Consider the following 18858-nt stretch of genomic DNA (forward strand, 5'->3'; position numbering starts at 1 on the left):
GAGTTTATTCATAAAACCACAGTTATATAAATAGAAAGACTGGTTTGCATGTGGCGCCAAAATATGGACAAAGTCACGCTATAACTGCCCGCATGTTTGTTGTTAGTATGTGTTAGAGGTCGATGCAGCTCCAAAAACAACTCTTAAAAGAACATTCTATAGACATTGTCTTAGGTTTGCTCTCAGAAATGTTGTTAATGCAAAGAGCACTGAGAAAAATGAATTATGGTATATGTAAAGATGATATATGGTATTCAATTAATAAAAGCAATTGTGGCAAATCAAAAGTTTGGGTTTGTTTTAAAATCTTAAATAAAAATGCTTTGATAAATAAAAATACTACCATGTTTTTGTGAATGCACCATGGTATAAATTAAAGTACTACTGTACTGCTGATACTGTCACCAGACCTTTAGTAAGGGAAATTCTTAATTCAATTAAAATCTAGTCTTGTTTCATTAAAGTCCAAGTTTTATAAATACAACATTGGCAAATATTTCCCTAAAACACAAAGTCATTTCTGTGCCTCTAGCCTCATCATACAGAAGTGCAAGAATTATGACAGTATTCAAACACACCCCTCCTCCGTCATTAGTCGATCAAACAGATAACCCCGCCCCCAAACTCACGCCATTGGATGCTCTTGTCAGGATGCTGGGAAAAGCAGAACAATTAGGCTACCTGCTTGAAAACGCTGAGTCATAGCGTTTTAACGTCTTATATCTTTATTATATGACCTAGTTATTTCCACATATTAAAGTTTGATAAGACGTTATTTACGTCGAAAAAAATAGAACGTCCCCTTTAATCAGAACACTGATGGAGGCAAAAGCGCTCCAAAACAGAAAGCTTTGAAGGTAACTCTTAAATACCCTATACACGTTTTAATGCACCTCTAATGCAAACTCTATGATGAACTCTAAAGTAGGAACAAAGTTCACGCCTTCTTATCAGTTCATCTTTCAATATTTCTTATAATCCTATTTAATACAGTTTTATCCGCTATAAGGGCAAAAGTCACAGGTTCTCTCCTTTGCACGCCTACATCTTTTGTGCAGTGTTGACTCAGGTGGAGGCGTGTCCAGGTATCTCTACGCGCTATAAAACATCATGTAACAGAAGAAGAGAGTCAACCTGCTCTATCTACACACTGTCTGTCCGATTGGAGCTTTTGTCATCACCACATGGGGTAAGCCGGGAAAAAAAGAAAAGAAAAGTTAATTACCAATTATTATTTAAAATTTTTTTATTATATATATATATATTTTTTTTTTTTTTTTTTTTTTTTTTTTTTTTTTGCGTAACCTACCGTTTCGTTTAGCCTGCACTGTCTGGTAAACAGTTATCACAGACCATTAAAATGTAAAAAAAAATTTTTTACAAATGTGAATATGGGGAAAATAGTTTTTTTTTTAATTAATATTTAATTAAAGCTAAAATTATTTCATTGCATACGTTTCCGATTACATCATGTTTCACTAGGTAGGCTAATACACTTCCGTTTATGTTGTAACAGGTTAGGTAACATGTATGCGGGTAGAATGAATTTAAACACTGAGATGAGCTTATGTAACAATGATACCAACATGTTAGTTATATTAATGTAAAACATCTCTTGATGAGTAGTTAAAGGTCTTGTATTTATAAGAAAATATGAATGCAGTAATATGTTTCTCAGTTATAAGTCTGTTAATTCCAGCAATACCATTTTTTCATCTCCTCTGAGCATTCATTCAAATAAAAAGCCATTGTTAACATTACTAAAAATATTTGTTTATTTATTTGTTTAGTTAGTTATAGCTACATGGGCTTCTTGAGTTAGGCCTGCCTTTAAGGTTCTTTGGAGATAAAAAATATTCTGCATCTTACATTTACTCCATAAGTTCTTCAGATGAGTGTTTTGGTTTCCTTTTAAATCACCATTACATTGATTGTTTTCTTAAAAATGCAGAATACAAAAAAAAAAAAAAAAGGTATCATCAGAATGCATAACCTTTTTAAATGTACATCATTTTGAACCAGCGTTACTTACAGCAACTGTTTTATTTGTGTTTTTTACTTAGACCAATTAATTTTCTCTTATCTAGCGACACAAACACTGTGCTATCACAATGAAAGAAGAGCCGAGCGTTCAGTCGACAGACCCTCCTCCTTACTTGCAAGGTGTGTTCTATATATTCATTAATACTTCATTTTTCTTCCCAAAATGACTAGCAGCCAACAATATTCATAGTACACAATGGCAAGTCTAAAATAAAAATTTGATTTATATGGTTTGAGTAGAAGTCATTTCATTAGGCTAAATTATAATTCTAAATATATTTATATCTATATAATTAGTAAAATGCTGTGTCATTTAATTATTTATATTCGACAGACACCTTAGACTTACTCCACCTGTACTTTAAGTAAGCATAAACCTCTTTTGTGCAGAGGTGATCCCAGAGGGCTTTGTCAACCTAGCCTACACCCAGGATGAGAAACCTCAGGAGGACAAACCAGAGGAGAGCTCTGGAAAATCAAAGGGCAAAGGGTAAATGAGTCTGATTTCTATTAGATTGTTTCAGATGAGTCTTGTCCTATGTAAGTATATTCATTAAAACTACAGCCAGAAATGAACCAGAGCTAGGGGCAAAAATTCTCCAGAAAGTTTACAGAATTCTATAGATTTTTTAAATGTTCATCAGTACACCTCTAGTGTTTTTAACTGATAATCTAATACAGGGGTTTCAAACCGGCGACCCCCAGGGGTCTGCAAGAGACTGTTAGACAGTCAATGTACAATTTTAGGGGAGAAAAAACAAACAAACACAATTTTGTGTGTATTTTTGTTATTATTTGACATTGGTTATTTTATTATAAAACATTTTGTTATAATATAGAATATTTATTTTTATTTTTTGAGAGCCATAGTTTTAATGGAAAATTAACTAAAAGTAACAATATATTTGGTTTTTAATTAATTCGTAACACAATTGTAATTTTGTGACACAAATATGCATTACTGTTGCTTAGTAAATTCAAACTAGAGCAAATTCAAACAATTTAAAATATTATAATTTCTCTCTTTTTTTCTTTCAGTATTCTCTTGAAAACCACTTTGGAACTATATTGTGAAAAGCAATATTCAAAAACATTTTAAATGTATTAAATACATTAACTACTCAAATAATAGTTTAATAATTTATTTTGGTTATAACATAAATGACAATTACTTAAAAATAGGAAGAGACATACTTGTGGTCTAACATTTCATTTTGTACTTGTGGTCTAATATTTTATGCTATTTATATTTATAATATTGTCTTCTATTTTTGCTATGGATTTAGACACCATAGTGACCGTATCAATCTTTATTTGCCCATCTAATTCAATTCTATTCTTAAAAAAACTGCCCCTTTTAGCCTTTTTTTCTGAAAATTTTTTTTAAATAAAGAAAGAAATAAAACTAGTTTCTCTGATCATTTTTTATTTTATCTATTTGTTTTCTTTTTTTATTATACAGTTAACAAAAAAGGCCTCTAACATAGCTTGATCTATTCTTTTTCTATTCTGTTTTATGTTTTATTTATTATATAATAAAATTGTTTTTTATGACTTATTATATAATTAAAAAAATCATTGCTACTGTGTGCACTAATGCACTAAATGTCCATTAAGCTACTTGAGTATTCTGAGTAGAATACTCAACTTACAATTCTGAGTGCTATGTCAATCTTGATTGCTTCTTTTGACTAAATGTAAATGTTATATACATGTATTAATTAATTGAAACACTTAAAGTATTTTACATAAATGGATAATCATAATGACATAAACTGATCTTTTATATGCCCTTTAATATGCCTTCATAAAGGTAAAAACTGAAACCCTTAAAATGATTACATTACGAATTAAAGATCTGAAATAGTGTCCCTTAATTATAAATAAATAAATAAATCTGAAACCTTAAATGGACTATTTCTTGTTTAAATAGCAAAAAGGAAAAAAAGTCAAAAAAGAAGAACGAGCCGGTGAAAACAGTTGGGTTTTTTCAGCTGGTAAGTGCGCATCTCTTCTACATCACAGGATTCATTTGCAGCGTTGATAAGCAGTGACATAACATGCAGAGATAAGCAGTCATGTGTTTGACTCACATGTGTGTTGTGCTGCAGTTTCGTTATGCCACCTGTCCGGAGGTGCTGCTCATGCTGATTGGCCTGCTGTGTGCAGCTGCCCACGGCGTGGCGTTGCCTCTCATGTGTGTGGTTTTCGGACAAATGACTGACAGCTTTGTGTTGAGTGGCTATACGGGTAACCTGACAGGTATATTTAATAGTACAATAAAAAAAAAACATCCATCTAAATGCATGTAAATTCATTTGGTTGAAACATAAGTCCTTGACAAATATATCTCTTTCAAAGTCTGTCATAGAATGATTTAAATTAGTAGAGTAAACTTTACCCTATAACCTAGTGTCACAGCTCAGCTATTATCTCATAGGTGTTTACTTTATTGTGGCGGTCTGGTACTACTGGTTTCAGGAAATGTTGCTCCCAAATGTTTGCAGGCAACTTCACCGGAAACTTCACCTTCACCCTCACGAACTCTTCAACGTGTTTGGCTGGTTCTCCTGAAATAGGCATTGAAGATAAAATGACAACGTGAGGAGCCGCCCGGTGTCTCATTCATTCTAATCCAGTTTCCTCCGTTAATAATTTAGTGAAGTTTCTTAATGATTTTTTTTTTTACATTAGTGACTATGTTCTGGAATTTTTTTCTTTTGTTAGAATCTTGCACCTTTGATTGTTTCACTTCTTTGTTGAACTTTGAACTAATTTGCTGGTTCATCCACACAGATACGCTTATTACTTCGTTGCGATCGGGGCTGCGGTTCTGCTCCTGGGAACGTTCCAGGTCACGCTTTTCCTGCTCACGGCTGCGAAACAAACAAAGAGGATCCGGGAGAAGTACTTTCATGCCATCCTCCACCAGCAGATGTCATGGTTTGACACGCATCAGATCGGAGAGCTGAACATAAGACTTACTGAGTGCGTGAAGTGCAGCCATGCTCCAGACTCTTGTTTCTGTCACCTGATCGGTTCTTTGGTTACGTCTCAGGTGTTTAAGTGTCAAATTGATGTATCTCCTTTCTTTCCCCCAATTCAGTGACATAAACACGATCAACGATGGCCTCGGGGACAAAATCTGTGTGTTTGTCCAGTTCTTCTGCACATTTATTTCTGGTTTCGTCATTGGTTTTGTCTATGGCTGGAAGCTGACTCTGGTCATTCTTGCTGTCAGTCCCCTGCTCGCAGGATCAGCAGCTGTTTGGTCTAAAGTATGTATTTATTAGTAAAATTTTTTATTGTTATTTTTTTTTTTTTTTTTTTTTTGTCGCCTATATATTCTTGTGATGATATGAAATATATACAATAAAATGAAATTATGATCAACTTTAAATATATAGATAATAATAACAAATAATAATAAAATCTAATAAAATATATGTGATTAAAATAGAAATATTGAAAATTGAAATTATCTATATTCACCTTCAATATTTTTTTTTTACAAATAATATTTTAAATATTTTATTGTATTGAATGTAATCATTTTTAAAGGTATAAATCTTACCTTTTTGTCACCTATATATTCTTGTGATGATTAAAATAAATGGAACTATGATAACATTTTAATATAAAATATATATTATTAAAATAGAAAAATTAGAAAAATTCTACATATATATATATATATATATATATATATATATATATATATATATATATATATATATATATACACACACACACACACACACATATAAACACTCAATATATTCGCTTTTTTCATAAATGTGAATAATATATATTAGTAATGTATTTTTATTTTATTTTATTTATCTATAAATATTTTACCTTTTTGTCACCTTTAGATTCTTTTGACTATTAAAAAGAATTCAAATGTGATTACATTTAAATATAAGAATATAAATGTGTGTGTGTGTATTATTATATAAATATATCTATTTTATTATTTTATTTTATTTGTATTTTTTTGTAAATACCTTCCCTTTTTGTCGCCTATAGCTTCTTGCCACTCTGACCAGTAAGGAGCTTACAGCTTATGCTAAAGCAGGAGCAGTAGCTGAAGAGATTCTAGTCGCTATCAGGACTGTCGTGGCATTTAATGGACAGAAAAAAGCAGTGGAAAAGTGAGCACATTCTGTTCTTTTCACGCATCACCATAAGTTCACAACTGTTTTGTCACTTAAACAGGGGAGATAAGATTGGGCCTTCTTCTAAATGTCAAGAATGTGATCAAGCTGTTCTGAATGTGTCCGTAAATGATGAATGCTTTTCTGTGACAAACTATTCTCTGTATTCTAGGTATGAGAAGAACTTGATAGAAGCAAAGGATTTTGGGGTAAAGAAAGCCATTACCACTAATGTGTCCATGGGTTTGACACAGTTCATTATATTTGGCACTTACGCGCTGGCGTTTTGGTATGGGACAAAACTCTCCGTGGACGAGCCAGAGAATTACTCAATTGGAAGGGTCATCATTGTGAGTTTGTTAAACTTTTTTAAAAAGTTGTATCTGTTTCTGAATAAAGTCACATCAGGAGATGTCTCTTGACCACCAGCGATGTTACTTTTGACCGCAGGTTTTCTTCTCTGTGATGATTGGCTCATTCTCTTTGGGTCAGGGGGCTCCAAACCTGGAGAGCATCGCTAAGGCCCGGGGTGCTGCTTATGAGGTCTACAAAACAATTGACATGGTACACACTTTCAGTCTGTCTGCATTCTTTATACTGAAGTTCATATTTACCCGTATTGTTATTCTGGATGACTTATTTCTGTTCCTGTCACCTGATGCAGCCTCGTCCTATTGACAGCAGTTCAAAAGAAGGTCACAAACCAGATCGTGTGGTGGGAGATATTGAATTCAAGAACATCCACTTCAGCTATCCCTCCAGAAAAGATGTGAAGGTAGAGTTGCTTATTTCTCCAACTGTCGGGAACTTGATTATTAATACTGTACTATTATTATTGACTAGTACTGACACATTTAAAGGGATAGTTCACCCCAAAATGAAAACTCTGTCATGAATTACTCACTCTCATGTCGTTTCAAACCCATTAGACCTTTGTTTATTTTCAGAACACAAATTAAGATATTTTTTGATGAAATCCGAGAGCTTTCTGACCCTGCATACACAGCAAACTACCATGTCCAAGGCCTAGAAAGGTAGTAAGGACATCGTTAAAATAGTTGAAAATGTTGAATAAAGTCCTTATTTTAGTTTTTTGTGCACAACAAGTAGATTCGTAAAATTAAGTTTGAACCACTGATGTCACATGGACAATTTTAAAGATGTCCTTGCTACCTTTCTGGGCCTTGAGCTTGTCAGTTGCATTGCTGTCTATTGAGTGTCAGAAAGCTCTTGGATTTCATCAAAAAATATCTTAATTTGTGTCCAAAATATGAAAAAGATTTTACGGGTTTGGAACAACATGAGGTGAGTATTTAAGGGTGAGTAATTTAAGTCTATAACGTTGCCTTATAACCAATATGGTACTGATATTTTGTTAATCTATAGAAAAGATAACCTACTAAAGACTGATTCAATGTGTCCCTGTGCAGATTCTTCAGGGAATGAGTCTGAAAATCCCTCATGGAAAGACCATTGCATTGGTTGGAGCCAGTGGCTGTGGGAAAAGCACAACAATTCAGCTTCTGCAGCGCTTCTATGACCCTGATTCAGGAGAGGTAACACTGACTAATGAGCAACCATGAATCATATTTACCTCTCCGTTAAAGCTGCATTCCTTCAATAGTTCACGTCACAGAAATATGATGGAATTCAGTCAGTGTCAGGAAAGAAGAGCTGTTTATTTGATGATGTGTGTACAATCGCAGGTGACTCTGGATGGGAATGATATCCGCTCTCTGAATGTGCGCTGGCTGAGGGAGAACATGGGTATCGTGAGTCAGGAGCCTGTTCTTTTTGGAACCACCATCGCTGAGAACATACGCTACGGCCGTGAAGACGCCACTGATGAAGACATTGAACGAGCCATTAAAGAGGCCAATGCCTACGATTTCATTTCCAAACTACCAGATGTGAGTACTGTACTGGACTGTACTTTTCTTTAATAAAGGTTTAGTCTCAAAAAAGAAAAAAAAAGAGGCAAAAAGAAGGTCATCTATGTTTTTAATTAAGACAAAGTAGACTTTTTAATAATGGCCTTTTATCAGATATCTGCCATAACATAAAATGAATTACCGTATTTTTCTGACTATAAGTCGCACCTGAGTATAAGTCGCATCAGTCCAAAAATACGTCATGATGAAGAAAAAAACATATATAAGTCACACTGGACTATAAGTTGCATTTATTTAGACCCAAGAACCAAGAGAAAACATTACCATCTACAGCCGTGAGAGAGCGCTCTATGTTTTCAGTGTAGACTACAGGAGCACTGAGCAGCATTAGAGCGCCCTCTCACGGCTGTAGACGGTAATGTTTTCTCTCGGTTCATGTCAAATTAATTTTGATAAATAAGTCGCACCTGACTATAAGTCGCAGGACCAGCCAAACTATGAAAAAAAGTGTGACTTATAGTCCGTATATATATATATATATATATATATATATATATATATATATATATATATGAAAATTATATCTTCATCAGTTGTCTTAAGTCTGAAAGGGAGTTAGATGTTTAAAAAAAAAAACATTTTTTTTTCTGAGACAGAAGCTGAACACTATGGTTGGAGAGAGAGGGGCTCAGCTGAGCGGAGGCCAAAAACAGAGGATTGCTATCGCTCGAGCTCTCGTCAAAAATCCCAGAATCCTCCTGCTGGATGAGGCCACATCAGCCCTGGACACACAGAGCGAGTCCATCGTTCAGGCAGCTTTGGACAAGGTAATATAAAACATACAATACATTTCCAAGAGGACTGGATTAGAACAGGTTATAGTTGCTTATTATGGGTATCTTCTTTCATTACAGTTTTTGTGGTGTTAACAGAGTATCAACCAACTAATGTGTAACACTGCAGATTAATAATTGCGTGTTGTCTCTTAGGCCAGAGCAGGACGGACTACCATTGTGATTGCACACCGCCTGTCAACTATTCGTTCTGCAGATATAATTGCTGGCTTCAGTGAAGGCAAAGCGGTGGAACAGGGAACTCACGGAGAACTCATGGCTAAGAAAGGAGTGTATTATTCTCTCGTGATGCAACAGGTACATGTTTGTCTCTCTACATGGCAACTGTGTAATAATAGTGGGATAGAACTGACTTTATTTCTATACTGTTGTTTCTTTAAATCAGGGTTTTCAAACCTAACACATTTAACAAACATGATATTCTTGCACTTTTGTTTTGCTTTCTAATCCATAAATCATGTAACTGATCCAATTTATTTTATTCCATTGCCAGCCACTATTTGTAACAGTAATACCAGTAAGAGAATATATATATATATATATATATATATATATATATATATATATATATATATATGGGTGTGTGTGTGTGTGTTTTAACAATCTTTTTCTTATAGTTATAAGCTATAATTTCATAATTTCATTATAATAATCTATCTATCTATCTATAAAATCTACATCTTACTGACCCGAAAATGTTGAACAGTTGTGTGTGTGTATTTGTTGGTTGCAGTATTGTGAAAATACAGTATAAAAAGCAATTATAATGGAATATTACCATTATAATTACATGCTTAATATTTAAGTATAAAGGAGTCTTTATACACTTAAACTATTTATTTATTTGTAATGTATAAACAACTGTATCCTTTAGGAAGGGGTCTCTCATAAGAAGGCCACCATTTTTGAAGTTATTTCATAATAATAATGTTTTCATTTATTTGTTTATTCTTCTACTTGTTTACATTAACAGACCTGTGGGAGAGCAAATGATGATGAGCTTGATGCCAATGAAGATGACACTCAGGATGAATCTGAGGGAGAAACCTGTGAGGAAACTTCTGAAACAGAAACTCCTGACGGAGGAATGGAAATGCAAACGGGGAGTGGAACCTTTAGACGAAGCATAAGACGTGCCAGTGAGAGACGTTCCTCCAGAAAGAAGTCCTCAAAGAAGAAGAGCAAGAAGTCCAAACAAGACAAAAAGGTACATGTCCTCCGCTTCTTTGATGCTACAGAGCGAATCACACTGGTGATCCTTAAATGGAGTAATTGGATCGTTCTTTTCAAATTCTCTTGTAGGAAGAAGAAAAAGCTCCAGAAATACCTTTCACTAAAATTCTGGCTCTGAACAAGCCCGAATGGCCGTACCTGCTGGTGGGCACGCTGGCCAGCCTTGTGGGTGGAGCTGTTTACCCCTGTGTGGCCATTCTGTTTTCCAAAATCATTGGTGTGAGTTTCCTTTGTCTGTGTTCACACATCTCTGATCAAAAAACACTATCTCTATCTCATGATAGTCTCAAAATAATTCATATAAAAATGGGCATTGGATTTTAAACTAGTCCCATAAGCACATAGCATTTATAATGATTTACCCAGAGTGTTCAGTTCAGTAGACTCTCGTCTGTTTCTAGGTGTTTGCAGAGGTTGACCCTGATGTAAAGCGACAGAAGACCATGATGTTCTCACTTTTCTTTCTACTAACGGGAGCAGTGGCCTTCATCACATATTTCTTCCAGGTGAGTCTATAGGTGCATTTCCATTACAGATTTGCGCAAAACATTTGTGATATTTTATAAATGTTGATTTAAAAAAAAAAAATGGTGAAATGGCAGTGTTTCCATTATTATGCCACTAAAATGTAATTTTTACATCTCGCAAAAAGTCAAGGCGATGGAAGTTGGTAGGTTTGCATATATCGGAGCCAACGCACCAGCGTATATATTATTATATATATATATATATATATATAATAATCAAATAAATAAATAAAACTAGTATCTAGTTTATAAATAAATTATATTTAAACATATGCTGTTCAAAATTTTTGAGTTTGGTAAGATTTCTTTATGTCTTAATGTTCTTTTGTGTCCATCAATGCTGCATTTATTTGAGTTATTTATTTGAGTAAAAACAGTACAATATTCTTGTAATATCAAATACAATCATTTGTATATTTTATAAATACATTTGCATTTAAAATAAATGTTTTATGTTTGAATTATAATGAAATAATTGTCAAATGACAGAACAGAATTTTCAGCATCAATACTCCAGTATTCTTATTATCATTCGTATATGCTAATTTGATGCTAAAGAACGGTGTACGTATAGTTGTACGTATAGTTGCTGAATGTAATTTTCACATCTGTTGTTCTTGTCCTGTAGGGCTTCATGTTTGGTAAATCTGGGGAGCTGCTAACCATGAGGTTGAGACGTCAGGCTTTCAATGCCATGATGAGACAGGTATGGCACATTTCCCGCATCTCTTGTTCCATTACTATATGCAGTTGAGAACTAATCTAGAACAAACTAATTTAGCTGTTGAAATGTGTGCTTCATCCTCAAGCCTGTTTCTCTTAACAGGAGATTGCTTGGTTTGATGACAACAACAATGCAGTGGGAGTCCTGACCACTAAATTAGCCACAGATGCGTCTCTGGTTAAAGGGGTGAGTGGAACACAGTTATTTGCCACCAGAACCAGTAATTAAGTTTTCACTGTGGATACAGCCTGTGTTTTTGCCTCTGGTTCATTACATCCATCTCTTTAAAGTGTTATAGGCCTGGCCGAATCTGTTCCTCAGTCGTATTTATGTGAGAGCTAATCCATGCGACTACAGCTTTTAGTATTAATAGAGCAGCTTTTTTAAATTCACAGGTACACGACCATTCAAACGTTAGGGGTTGGTAATATATATATATATATACAGTGGGGATCGAAAGTTTGGGCACCCCTTGCAGAATCTGTGAAAATATGAGTAATTTTCAAAAAATAAGAGAGATCATACTAAATGCATGTTATATTTTATTTAGTACTGTCCTGAGTAAGATATTGTACATAAAATATTTTAACATTTATTCCACAAGACAAAAAAAATGCTGAAATTATTAAAATAACCCTACTCAAAAGTTTGGGAACCCTTGGTTCTTAGTACTGTGTTCTGTTACCTGATGATCCTCGACTGTCTTTCTGTTTTGTGATGGTTGTGCATGAGTCCCTTGTTTGTTCTGAACAGTTAAACTGAGCAGCGTTCTTCAGAAAAATCTTTAAGGTCCTGCAGATTCTTCAGTTTTCCAGCATCTTTGCATATTTGAACCCTTTCCAGCAGTGACTGTATGCTTTTGAGATGCATCTTTTCAGACTGAAGACATTTGAGGGACTCAAACACAACCATTTAAAAAGATTCAAACATTCACTGATGCTCCAGAAGGAAACAAGATGCATTAAGAGCTGGGGGGTGAAAACTTTTGAACACAATGAAGATGGCCAAATTTGTCTTATTTTGTTGAAATATAATTTTTTTCCATTTAGTTCTGCCCTTCGTAAGCAACAGAAGATACTTGTATGTTTCCCGGTACACAAATTAAGTACAATTTACCTTGATCTTCAAATTCCAAAAGTTTTCACCCCCCAGCTCTTAATGCATCTTGTTTCCTTCTGGAGCATCAGTGAATGTTTGAATCTTTTTAAATGGTCGTGTTTGAGTCCCTCAAATGTCTTCAGTCTGAAAAGATGCATCTCAAAATCATAAAGTCACTGCTGGAAAGGGTTCAAATATGCAAAGATGCTGGAAAACTGAAGAATCTGCAGGACCTTAAAGATTTTTCTGAAGAACGCTGCTCAGTTTAACTGTTCAGAACAAACAAGGGACTCATGCACAACCATCACAAAACAGAAAGACAGTCGTGGATCATCAGGTGACCACACACAATACTAAGAACCAAGGGTTCCCAAACTTTTGAGTAGGGTTATTTTAATAATTTCAGCATTTTTTTTGTCTTGTGGAATAAATGTTAAAATATTTTATGTACAATATCTTACTCAGGACAGTACTAAATAAAAAATAACATGCATTTAGTATGATCTCTCTTATTTTTTGAAAATTACTCATATTTTCACAGATTCTGCAAGGGGTGCCCAAACTTTCGATCCCCACTGTATATATATATATATATATATATATGTGTGTGTGTGCATTACATTTATGCATTTACAGTAGCAGACGCTTTTATCCCAAGTGACTTACAGTGCATTCAGGCTATATATATATATATATATATATATATATATATATATATATATATATTTTATCCATATGTGTGTTCCCTGGGAATTGAACCCATGCCCTTTAGCGCTGCTAACGCAATGCTCTACCACTGGAACTACATCATTTTGTTGTATTTTGTCAGTATATCTTTATATATACTCTTTTTGTTGTTGTTGTGAAAACCATGATAAAAAAGAAATGCAGGATTCTTTGACACTATTTATTTAAAATAGAAATCTTTTGTAATATTATAAATGTCTTTACTGTCACTTTTGATCAATTTAAGGCATCTTTGCAGATTCAAAAATCTTACTCGCACCATACTTTTGAACGGGAGTGTATTGAAATATTATATTTATTGATAATGCAGCTTAGTTGGGTAGTGACTTTTTGTCTCTCTCTCTCTCTCTTTTTCTGGTCTCTAGGCAGCAGGATCCAGATTAGGTCTAGCCACAAACACTATCTGTGCTCTCCTCATCGCTGTCATTGTGGCCTTCATCCATAGCTGGCAGCTCACCTTGCTTATCCTTGCCTGTGTCCCCTTCCTCACGGGGGCAAATTTCATCCAGATGAGAGCCATGTCAGGACATGCATCTAAAGATCAGAGTGCACTGGAGATGTCTGGCAAGGTACAGTATATTGGTCATTGACCCCCACTTTTATTTTGGTTTTTCTTTATATAATTTCTGTGATTTAATATATGCAATAAAGTATTATGTATAACTGACTGGTAACTCTTCCCCGCAGATATCCACAGAAACTGTTGAGAACTTCAGAACGGTTGTTGCATTAACCCGCGAAGACGTCTTCTTCCACAAGTTTATTGACAGCCTGAGCAAACCATACAAGTAAAATCACATCTCTAACACTAAACATTCGAAAACAGGGGATTTCAAACTGGGGTCCGGGGACCACAAGGTGGCGCTAAGGGCCCCATGGCAAATTTGCAGCAGAAGACAAAAAGAAAAAGATTTCACAAAATGTGCTTTAGGGGCTGTTAAAGTTAACCTAAAATATTTCATTTTGTTTAATGAAACTACTTTTAAAAGCTTTGGAATTATATTTTTTTGTGTTCAAAGCATTTATATATATATATATTTTAAACAAAAAAATTATATTTAAAAATACACTACCAGTCAAATGTTTTTCATATTTTTTAAAGAAGTATCTTCTGCTTACCAAGCCTGCATTCATTTGAATCAAAATACAGCAAAAACTGTAATATTGTGAAATATTTTTACAATTTAAAATAACTGTTTAGTATTTGAATAGATTTTAGAATATAATTTATTCCTGTGATTTCAAAGCAGAATTTTTAGCATCATTACTGCAGTTACACAATCCTTCAGAAATCATTATAATATTTTGATTTGCTTCTCAAAAACCTTTATTATTATTATTATTATTATTATTATTATGTAAAAACAACAACAACAAAACAGCTGAGTAGATTTTTTTCAGGTTTCTTTGGTGAATAAAAAAGGTTCAGAAGAACAGAATTTGTTTTATAATATTATAAATGTCTTTGATCACTTTGTCACTTTTGATCAATTTAATTTTCTATGCAAAATAAAATTATTAATTTCTATAATCTCCCCAAAATACTCCAAGCTCAAGGATCATGTGGCTCAGAACACTGAAATAATGACGTTGAAAAATTCAGCTTTGGTCCAAGGAATAAATTACATTTTAAAATATATAGAAAGCAGTTATTTTGAACAGAAAAAAAAAACATTTCACAATATAACTGCCTATGCTGTATTTTGGATCAAATTAATGCAGGCTTGGTGAGCAAAAGAGAGTTCGTTAAAAAAAACATTTTATTAAAAATATTAATTAATAATTAGTTTATAATAATAAATAAAATAATACAATTAATAATAATTAATAATAATTCGTTTTGACTAATACAGTGACAATATTATTACTTAATCTTAAAAATATTTTAAACACCTTTTTCTCATGCTTTATAAATACTTTTTTTGTACATTAATATATATAACAACTTTGATGTTTATGGATAGGATAGGTGTCCCTCACAAGCAGTGCTGTTATTGTTAACTTAATCAATTGAAATGAAGCACTAAAGCTAACCAAAAATGTATATGGAAAAAAAAACACACAATAGAATTATTCAAATGAAAACTGAATATTTAAAAATAAAAACTAATTCAAAAATGAATACCAGCTTTAATAGTATATAATTAATACTTAAATAACACTGCTCACAAGGGAATCATTATATTACATTATACTATATTATAAAACGTCTGAAATCTCAACTGAAAACTGCAAACGGCAAATTGTATCTGTGGCTCAACAAAAGTGCTCAGCTAAATGCCAAATCTTACAAACAGCAATATGCGTTATGTTTCAGATCTAGTTTGTGTAAAGCACCCATCTACGGAGTCACCTTTGCTCTTGCCCAAGCCATTCCTTACCTGGTCAATGCCGCAATCTTCCGCTTCGGAGCCTGGCTTATTGCACACTGCTACACGCAATATGAAAATGTTTTCCTGTAAGTACAGTTTTTATAAAAGACTTTATATGTATGTGCTTTTTGAATATGATGCACACTCTTTTCTACACTGATGTGTGGGTTCGTCTTCCACAGGGTGTTTTCTGTGATTGTCTTTGCTGCAATGAACATTGGTCAGTCCTCATCATTCGCCCCTGACTTTGCCAAAGCCAAAGCTGCAGCTGGGAGGATCTTACTGCTGCTGGAAAAGAAACCAGCCATCGATATCTATGACGAGTCTGGACAACGACCAGTGAGTAACAAATTCTCAAACGGTTAGAAGTGGTCACCAAAAAGCACAATGTAAAATGCAATCTAATCTTTGTTTTTGTTTTTTTTCAGGCAAACTTTTCAGGGAATATTGAATTCCGAGATGTGCATTTCTCCTATCCAACGCGTCAGAATGTGAAAGTCCTGCAGGGCCTGAACGTGTCCGTGCGTCAGGGCCAGACTCTGGCCCTGGTGGGCAGCAGCGGTTGTGGCAAGAGCACCACCATTCAGCTTCTGGAGCGATTCTATGACCCTGCGGCAGGCCAAGTGGTGAGTCCATCAGGTGGTTTGGTGTGCCTAGAGGTCTAAGCCATTATTTTGGCTCAAGGGATCAATTAATGCCTCACATTCTGTCTGCTTTTTGCTTGTCGTGCAGCTTGTGGATGGGAGCGACAGCAGAAGTCTGAACCTGGCATGGCTGCGCACGCAGATGGGGCTGGTGTCTCAGGAGCCCATCCTGTTTGATTGCACCATCGCTGAGAACATTCAGTACGGAGACAACAGCCGCGTCGTCAGCCAGGAGGAGATCGAGGAAGCTGCGAAGAAGGCCAACATTCATAATTTTATCCTTGACCTTCCAGAGGTAAGTGTGATGTCATGTGTTTATGCAGTTTGCTTTACAAGCAAGTTCACTGCTTATTCATGTAATAAAACAAATCAGTAAAAACAGTAATATTTTGAAATATCATTACGCTTATTACTATTTTAATGTGTTATTTATTTATGTGAAGGCAAAGCGAAATTTTCAGCATCATTACTCCAGTCTTCAGTGTCAAATTATCCTTTTTTAGAAATCATTCTAATATGCTGATTCACTGTTTAATATTGTCAATGTTGAAAACAGTTATAATGTCGTTGAATATGTGCGGTTTTTTTTCAGAATTCTTTATTAAATAGAATGTTCAAGAGTTGTTAATGTCACCAAAAACCCTGAAAAAAATTGTTATTTGAAATAAAATTGAAAAAACTGAAATACTATATATACAAAAGAAAAAAACCTTTGAAATATGTATTATCTTATTGCCAAAAAAATTATCATTTCACATTTTCATTTATCTTTACATACTATAATAATATCCTTTCAGAAATACAACACTCGAGTTGGAGATAAAGGCGCTCAGCTTTCAGGAGGACAGAAGCAAAGGATAGCCATCGCTCGAGCTCTGGTCCGCAATCCCAAACTTCTGCTGCTGGACGAGGCCACGTCTGCACTCGACACGGAGAGTGAGAAGGTTTGTAAAAAAAAAAAATACAAAAATAACTATTTCAAAGTATTTGTTAGTAAAGTTCATTTTATTTTATTTTTCAAACGGTTTCATTTTTGATGCTGAATGGACTGTATGCATTTCTGCCTTCAACCAGCAGGTGGCACTTTTGATAGTTCAACCTTGTTTGTCTGCCTGTGATCCCAAGTATAGATCTCTGTGATCCTGCTGGTTTTAGGGAATACCTTTAAAATCCTAGATTTACACTCTACATACTCCATGAGTTTTAATGTCTTATTAGATTTAGAAAAAAAGGGAACAAAAGATCAAACCTAAGAATCAAGTCAAGAGATTTAATTTGTGCGTTAAATATCCATTTAGCGCTAGTTTATAGTTTTGGTCACTTGTTTCTTTCCTGTTGCACAGATTGTGCAGAAGGCCCTTGATGACGCTCGGCATGGCCGCACATGTATCGTCATTGCCCATCGCTTGTCCACTATTTACAACGCTGACATCATCCTGGTTGTTCAGAACGGCAAGGTGACTGAGCAGGGAACGCATGCTCAACTCATGGCCAAACAAGGGGCCTACTATGCTCTGGTGAATGCACAAGTGTCTGCTCACTAACTTAATCTCCCTATGATTTATTCTAGTGGTTGTATATCCAAAATGAAGGACTAAGTTAAATGATTAAACGGTGCACTTAATCTTAAATGAAATTGAAATCTCTTCTGTCATTAAATATTTCGGTTTGTTTTAGGACTAAATGACTTTGAATGTAAAAAGCTTACGTCGATAAGCAAAGAAGCATTTAAATATTCTGACTCTAGAAACAAACAAAAAAGTGGGATCATTGTTATTTGGTTATTTTGTTACATATGAAAGATACTATTCTTATATAAAAAATGAAAATATATTTTATATCTATGGATTTATTACAGTATATTGTAAATATTATAGTAGTGTTATTTTATTTTACATAAAATCATGTACAGTAAAAATCCCCCCAGTACAAATCTGCTTTAACAGGTAATTGCAGCACTTTTACCAAATGTTGTGAAGACTGTATGTGTTTGTACAACGACATATAAACCCTTTGAATGTGAATATTGGTTTTGTTTATTTGAGATCGTCGCATGGGGGCGCAATTTGCTCGTGATTTGAGCCTCCAACATGTTGGACCAATTTTTTTTTTCTTTCTGCACAGGCTTTAACTTTATTGTATTTCGAACAGTAACTGGTATTATTCTTGTATTATTCCTGTTAATAGTATGCATTGTTTATTGTTAAGATATTTTTTCGATTTTTATAAAATAAATTATCCATCATTCTTTGCTGTCGTTCCTTCTAGGCATGTTTAAATTAAACTTTTTATTTAAAGTAAAGCTAACTTGTTTAAAGTCAATTACCCTGGACTAGCATATTTTTTTACCTCATGCATTTCATTTTGTTTTTATTGTCTCACATGCTGTGGAGGTACATTTTTATTCATGCTTTTTTATTTTATTTTTGCGCATGTAACCAACTTTACACAGTTATGCGCTGATAATATTCTTCATATGTTTATTTTGGAAAGACACACTCGGAAAAACACTGAAATCCTTGGACGTGAATGGTTTTCGTGGATACTGAAGGCGTAACAGTTTGTAT

The 18858-nt window shown here is 34.2% G+C and overlaps 1 protein-coding gene across 1 annotated transcript; it reads left to right on the forward strand.

Moving 5' to 3' along the window:
• The first annotated feature begins 1112 nt into the window (after positions 1–1112).
• Positions 1113–18541, forward strand: abcb5 (ATP-binding cassette, sub-family B (MDR/TAP), member 5). The gene is made up of 29 exons (XM_026284353.1): positions 1113–1189; positions 2088–2163; positions 2434–2533; positions 3977–4040; positions 4155–4305; positions 4551–4644; positions 4840–5031; positions 5150–5321; positions 6073–6197; positions 6373–6550; positions 6651–6764; positions 6865–6975; positions 7631–7756; positions 7907–8110; positions 8749–8919; positions 9082–9243; positions 9920–10153; positions 10249–10398; positions 10581–10685; positions 11335–11412; positions 11533–11616; positions 13641–13844; positions 13963–14063; positions 15593–15733; positions 15830–15986; positions 16076–16273; positions 16380–16586; positions 17089–17235; positions 17635–18541. The coding sequence occupies exons 2-29, from the start codon at positions 2112–2114 to the stop codon at positions 17833–17835; spliced, it is 4023 nt and encodes a 1340-aa protein (XP_026140138.1). The 5' UTR covers positions 1113–1189; positions 2088–2111; the 3' UTR covers positions 17836–18541.
• The last annotated feature ends 317 nt before the right edge of the window (positions 18542–18858 follow it).

The sequence above is a fragment of the Carassius auratus genome, chromosome 16 (genome assembly GCF_003368295.1).
Source record: "Carassius auratus strain Wakin chromosome 16, ASM336829v1, whole genome shotgun sequence".
Lineage (NCBI taxonomy): Eukaryota > Metazoa > Chordata > Actinopteri > Cypriniformes > Cyprinidae > Carassius > Carassius auratus.

Excerpts from the sequence above, each read along its gene's own strand:
- abcb5 (XM_026284353.1), top strand. The coding sequence starts at position 2,112 with ATGAAAGAAGAGCCGAGCGTTCAGTCGACAGACCCTCCTCCTTACTTG. Across the intron at positions 16,274-16,379 it reads ACCCTGCGGCAGGCCAAGTG|CTTGTGGATGGGAGCGACAG; the intron begins GTGAGTCCATCA and ends CTTGTCGTGCAG. Across the intron at positions 17,236-17,634 it reads TCGACACGGAGAGTGAGAAG|ATTGTGCAGAAGGCCCTTGA; the intron begins GTTTGTAAAAAA and ends CCTGTTGCACAG.